This window comes from Carassius carassius, chromosome 39 (genome assembly GCF_963082965.1).
Source record: "Carassius carassius chromosome 39, fCarCar2.1, whole genome shotgun sequence".
In the NCBI taxonomy this organism is placed as follows: domain Eukaryota; kingdom Metazoa; phylum Chordata; class Actinopteri; order Cypriniformes; family Cyprinidae; genus Carassius; species Carassius carassius.
This window is the reverse complement of record NC_081793.1, coordinates 8,340,449-8,345,376: the sequence shown is the minus strand read 5'-3', so window position 1 is coordinate 8,345,376 and position 4,928 is coordinate 8,340,449. Positions and strand designations below refer to the sequence as shown.

The following is a 4,928-nucleotide window of genomic DNA, read 5'->3' as shown; positions in this document are numbered from 1 at the left end:
AAAGAGATAACAGTTGTTGTTTTCAACTATAAATTTCAGCTGGAAACGGCAATGAATTATACGTATATATAGGTCAGTGTCAGTAGAGTCACGTTTTGGCCAGTGAGACTGTTGCCACATTCCTTTAGCTCATGCAGAGATAATTACTGAGCTAATACCGCATGTCCAGGCATCAAATTATATCACTGAAATAAGACTTTGTTTTCATTTATTGTTAACCCCAAAGCATCATTCAGGTCACAACCCTGATTTAGTGGCGATTGCATAGTTTTCAGTAAATTAGCAAAATGACATAGCCAATGTTAATAGTGAAGAAAAGCCAGAGGCTCCTTTAGTCCTTGAGATGATTTGATTAATATATGGCAAAAATGTATTCACAGGCTGTCATAGGAAATTGTTAAAGCCTAAATGTCCAAACATCAAGACACAAAGAGTTTTTTTTAACCATTTAACCACAAAACAAAACAAAAAACATATTGCATATTGGAATGCAAGTCTAGATTTCTTCCTCTGAACAGGTTGCTGCAGATTTGGTTGACTTGTGACAGATCTCTTTGCAAAAAGGCTACAGTGAATGATAATTAATGAGGCCTTTGCAGCGATCCAGCCATGTACACTTGGACTTTTTAACAAGATCTATACATTCAGGTCTGTCATGGTATTTTTCCTAAAATATTTGTTTTAGAATCTACAACACAGTAAATTTACCAGTGTTGATTTTCCAGTGTTACAATAAAGTGTTAAAATAAAGTGTTGGATCAACACTGAACAGAATGGGTCTAACACCAGAAGTGTCAGGTTTCAAATAAGAGTTGGTGTTATTTTACATAGTTGCAAACATCAACTCTCATTCAGAGTTAATCAAGCCACACCTCCATTAACGTGCAGACAGACGTCATTTTTTATCGAAACAGACCACATGCGGACGCCATTTTACTTCGCTGGAAGAGTTGTGGTAAGTCTTTAAATTTAATATTATAATACAGATACAGACTGTAAATTTATTCTAATTTATAATTTGTATATAATCATTATAATTCAATCACAGATAATTATAATAATGATTGAGAAAGCCAACGAGCTCTGACATTTGCTTTTTGTAAATTCATCCTGTGTCATGCCCCTTTATCAACGAATTAAAGCTTTGAATGTAACTTAACGTTAGTAGTTTCGTCTGTCATCTCGCGTGTCGCACACAGCAGTATTTTTTATTGATTAAAGTCTGATCGTGTTCTTTTCAAAATGATTCTAAAGTCACGCGCGCGCGCCATTTTACAGGTCAACTGTGGCACGTGGAATTTTAGTCTTCTAACGTTAACAGAAAATGTATATAACAATATGGTTATTGGCCTAAAAAAAGATTGTTCAGATTTTGTTTTTAAGATTCGGCTTGGATTTCTGCTGATCGTTGACCATGCTTCTGGGACCTTCATGGTTTTGAACTGTGGTAACTTAATGATACGTTTTAATGTCGACGTTTGGGCAGCATTATATGATTTGTGTTTTTATACAGTCTATGGTCAGACGTGATTAACGTTAGTTTAATTATTTTAGTGAATTAAAGTACTCTATTACATTTTAAGGAGCAAAAAATGTAATATGTGTTTTCGTATTAACAAAGTCGTGGAATATATTGCTGTCTCATTTCGAAGGCTGCGTCCCCCGGAGATCGCATATGAAGGCTGCATACGTCATCGGGGAAGTCTCATTTGAGAAAAGTGGACAATTTCGACAATTAAAACCAATTTATAAACTGATATTTTTATGTAAAATGTATCGGCAATAACTAGGGTTGACCTTTGGGGCGCTGCACATAGCGTAAAACTGTATTGCAAGTCTTTCCGGATACAATAGATGAAGAAACCGCGCGCTTTTTTAGACTGCAGGAGGAGGAGAGTGTGAAAGTTTACACGGAGACGAAAATGGTTTCATTTCTCAAAAGTGCCCGTTTTGTCTTGTAAATGAGGGGTTATAACAGATAAAAAGTTAACCTATTTCGATTTAATTGGTATCTTTGCCGTTTTGATATTTTTATTTTTTCACAATCTTGTTTCAAATTGAGTCTGTGTTTGTAGCAAACCAGTAAGATGTGTTTTTTCCTCTACAAGCCAGGAGTTCGGGTGCTTAATTACAATGATTGTCAAAGCACAATTTCGGAATAGGAAGAAATTCATAAAAATCTCAGAGACGTGCTTTGATTTATTTCTAGCAGAGGGTGAGTGATATTTAATATCATAATAATTAAATCTATATGTTTTTTATATCTTTGTCAAATTATGAATAAAACTTGACTAAAATTGGTAGATGTTTTGTTTTGCAGTGAAAGAGAAGTTCTCAATTCCAGACGACCTTGCTGTTACAGTTACAGATGAAACTGGTACAGAGGTGGATAAAGATGTGTTTCCTGATCTAATGTCCACCAGTGGGTTGGTTTTAGTCATAAATGAGTTGACTGACATTGGTGAGTGAAAACAGAACCTGCTGAATGATCTGTATCCCAATTTATGAATGAGTACTGGTAGTGTTTTAATATGTTCAGTGTTCAAAATATTGTAGGTGTACAACAATGTATTTCTAAAAAGTAAACAAATGGCAAGGGTCATATTCAGTCTTTTTATTTCAACAACCAATGTCCTGGATTTAAAAATTCTAATTTTTTTTTATTTTTTATAATTCTGTATTTATATATACTAACATGACATCTATTAACCCCAGTTTTAACGTTAACAGGATCTTCCACACCTCAGTCTTCAGTCAGCTTGGATACAGATACACTGTCTCTAACTTCAAAAAGCAGTGAAGAGAGTGACTGGTTTAGTCCAAAACGATTCAGAAAGGATGATGATGATGATGTGGCATCACAACAAGCACAGGCCAGAGATGTGAGTCCCAGTAGCCTTACACAGACACTGGGTGTTTTACTCATCATGATATTCAGTTTCATTAAGGTTTTTTTTTTATTCCCATATATAATGGTAATATTTTTTAGATCAGGGTCATATTTAAGGGTAATTTAGATATTACTGCACTATCTTCTCTCATAATAGTATCTGTTAATAATCCTCTCCTTTTTTATAGCTGATAAAACTAATTCTACAGACAAGACCAGGTGGAGGAAATGTGCTTAAGGAGTATGACGATACAGGCACAATTAGTGATGACACGAGAAAAGTGATGGTGAACATCTTAGTTGCACACATGATGGAGACAGAAGGGTAATTATAAAAATATAATTCGGTTCATGCATTATTCAGTTTGTTAGTGATTTTGATGCTCTATAGATTGTGAAGTAGATAGATGTAGTTGGGTGATACAAATTTGTGCAAATTGTCCAAATTTTTCTTTTCTTTTTTTTTTCCTAAAAGTTAGTTTAATTAAATGTTCTTAAACATTTCCTATCAGCGTAAAGTAACATTGAGTGTTCCAATTCTTCAGAAGGGTCCCACATCGACTTACCAAACAGAAGTATGGATTGGGAATTATCACCTTGTTTCCCTCACTCAGAGATCCCCAAGGAAGGACTGGATATGTAAGTCTTTATCACTGATCGGACATTCAATATTTTGTGCTCAGTTGGAAATGTCTAAAGATGTTTTCATTTTTAATTAAGGGTTAAATTAAGAATTTGTGTCAATTCAACAGGAACATTTCTATGATGGCCAAAAAAACACTGGAAAACAAAAAAACATGGCGCCTCAAGACAGTACAAAGGGGGACAAGACCTTCTGGAGATAAGGACGATCCAAAAACAGAAGAAAAGGGAGGTCCTTTGCTTGACAGACAGCTATGTTACCAAGAACATCAGCTAGATAATGATCAAAGTGTAGAGGCCATCTCTTTGATGAATCATACAAGTGAACGTGAGGTCATCATGCAGAAGATGAAGGCAACGTTTGAATACAGACAGCGCCTTGTCCATGATCCAGAGGGATCCACCACCATTCTCTCTGTTTTTCCTCGATTCCTGGACACTAAAGGATTGGTATGGATTTTTTTTCATTTTTTACTAAAATTGAAATGTTAGCATCAGAGAACTGTCAAATGGTCTGCATTGTTGAAACTGACCACATTATTGTAATCACAATATATTGTAATTTCTTTGTGTTTTCTTCAAACTGCTTCAGATTCTTCAGGACTTCACACTCCTCTTTGGGTCAGAAACTGCTTCCAGACTTTTGGAAAGGTGGCCGACAGTTTTCAAAACAAAGGTTATCAGACTAGGAGAAACCTTGACTTCCACTCCACTGCTGAAAAGATTACTGTCATCTGCCAAACAGAGCAAAGAAAGCAGCGAGGCACAGGATTCCCCAGGTGAAACTTCCAATGACTTTGCAGTGAAATTATACTATACATACTAATTTTTGTGTAGATATTTAACAAAGTTATTTATTGTTTTCAGAGTGGGACAGTGATGTATCATCCTTCCTTTTACTTTTGCATCTCCTATCACCCCAGGCTTTAGGAAGAAAGAAAATCCAAAGGATCAGTATTTCACAGGCTATTGACCATCTGGTGGTGTTTCACAAAATAGGTATCTGGTACACTGGTGCCAAAATACAAGGGCTATAAGTGTTACACTTGGAATTGATTCAGTAATTTCTTCATCTTATTTTTTACTACTAGATAAACTGTAAAATGATAAATGTAAAATTAATCTAAATCTGATCTAAATCTAAACTAAAATTAACAGTTATTCGTGCATGTACTGTTTTGATTTGGAGTGCTTCCCGGTCTTTATGATGTGCAATTAAGCTAAAAAGTCGCAAATAAATTTTAACTGATAAAGCTGTTCTTATTAATTTATCATTATTATTCATAGACTTAATTTTTCCCCATTTAGGCATGCAGGAGTATACAGGAACACCTTGAGCTGGAAGAGAATCGTCAGCCATACATTCTTGCCTCAGGGAGCAGCAAGGAAGCCATCA

General features: G+C 35.3%; 1 protein-coding gene across 2 annotated transcripts; it reads left to right on the top strand.

The window, feature by feature from the left end:
• The first annotated feature begins 695 nt into the window (after positions 1–695).
• Positions 696–4,527, top strand: LOC132121015 (uncharacterized). Of its 2 annotated transcripts, XM_059530212.1 has the most exons (9): positions 696–955; positions 2,109–2,215; positions 2,321–2,461; positions 2,731–2,882; positions 3,079–3,215; positions 3,436–3,529; positions 3,643–3,982; positions 4,125–4,311; positions 4,400–4,527. In XM_059530212.1, the coding sequence occupies exons 2-7, from the start codon at positions 2,134–2,136 to the stop codon at positions 3,733–3,735; spliced, it is 699 nt and encodes a 232-aa protein (XP_059386195.1). In that variant the 5' UTR covers positions 696–955; positions 2,109–2,133; the 3' UTR covers positions 3,736–3,982; positions 4,125–4,311; positions 4,400–4,527. The 2 variants fall into 2 exon arrangements, 1 of the variants encoding a protein (XP_059386195.1); XR_009426204.1 differs by lacking the exon at positions 2,109–2,215.
• Positions 4,528–4,928: the final 401 nt, after the last annotated feature.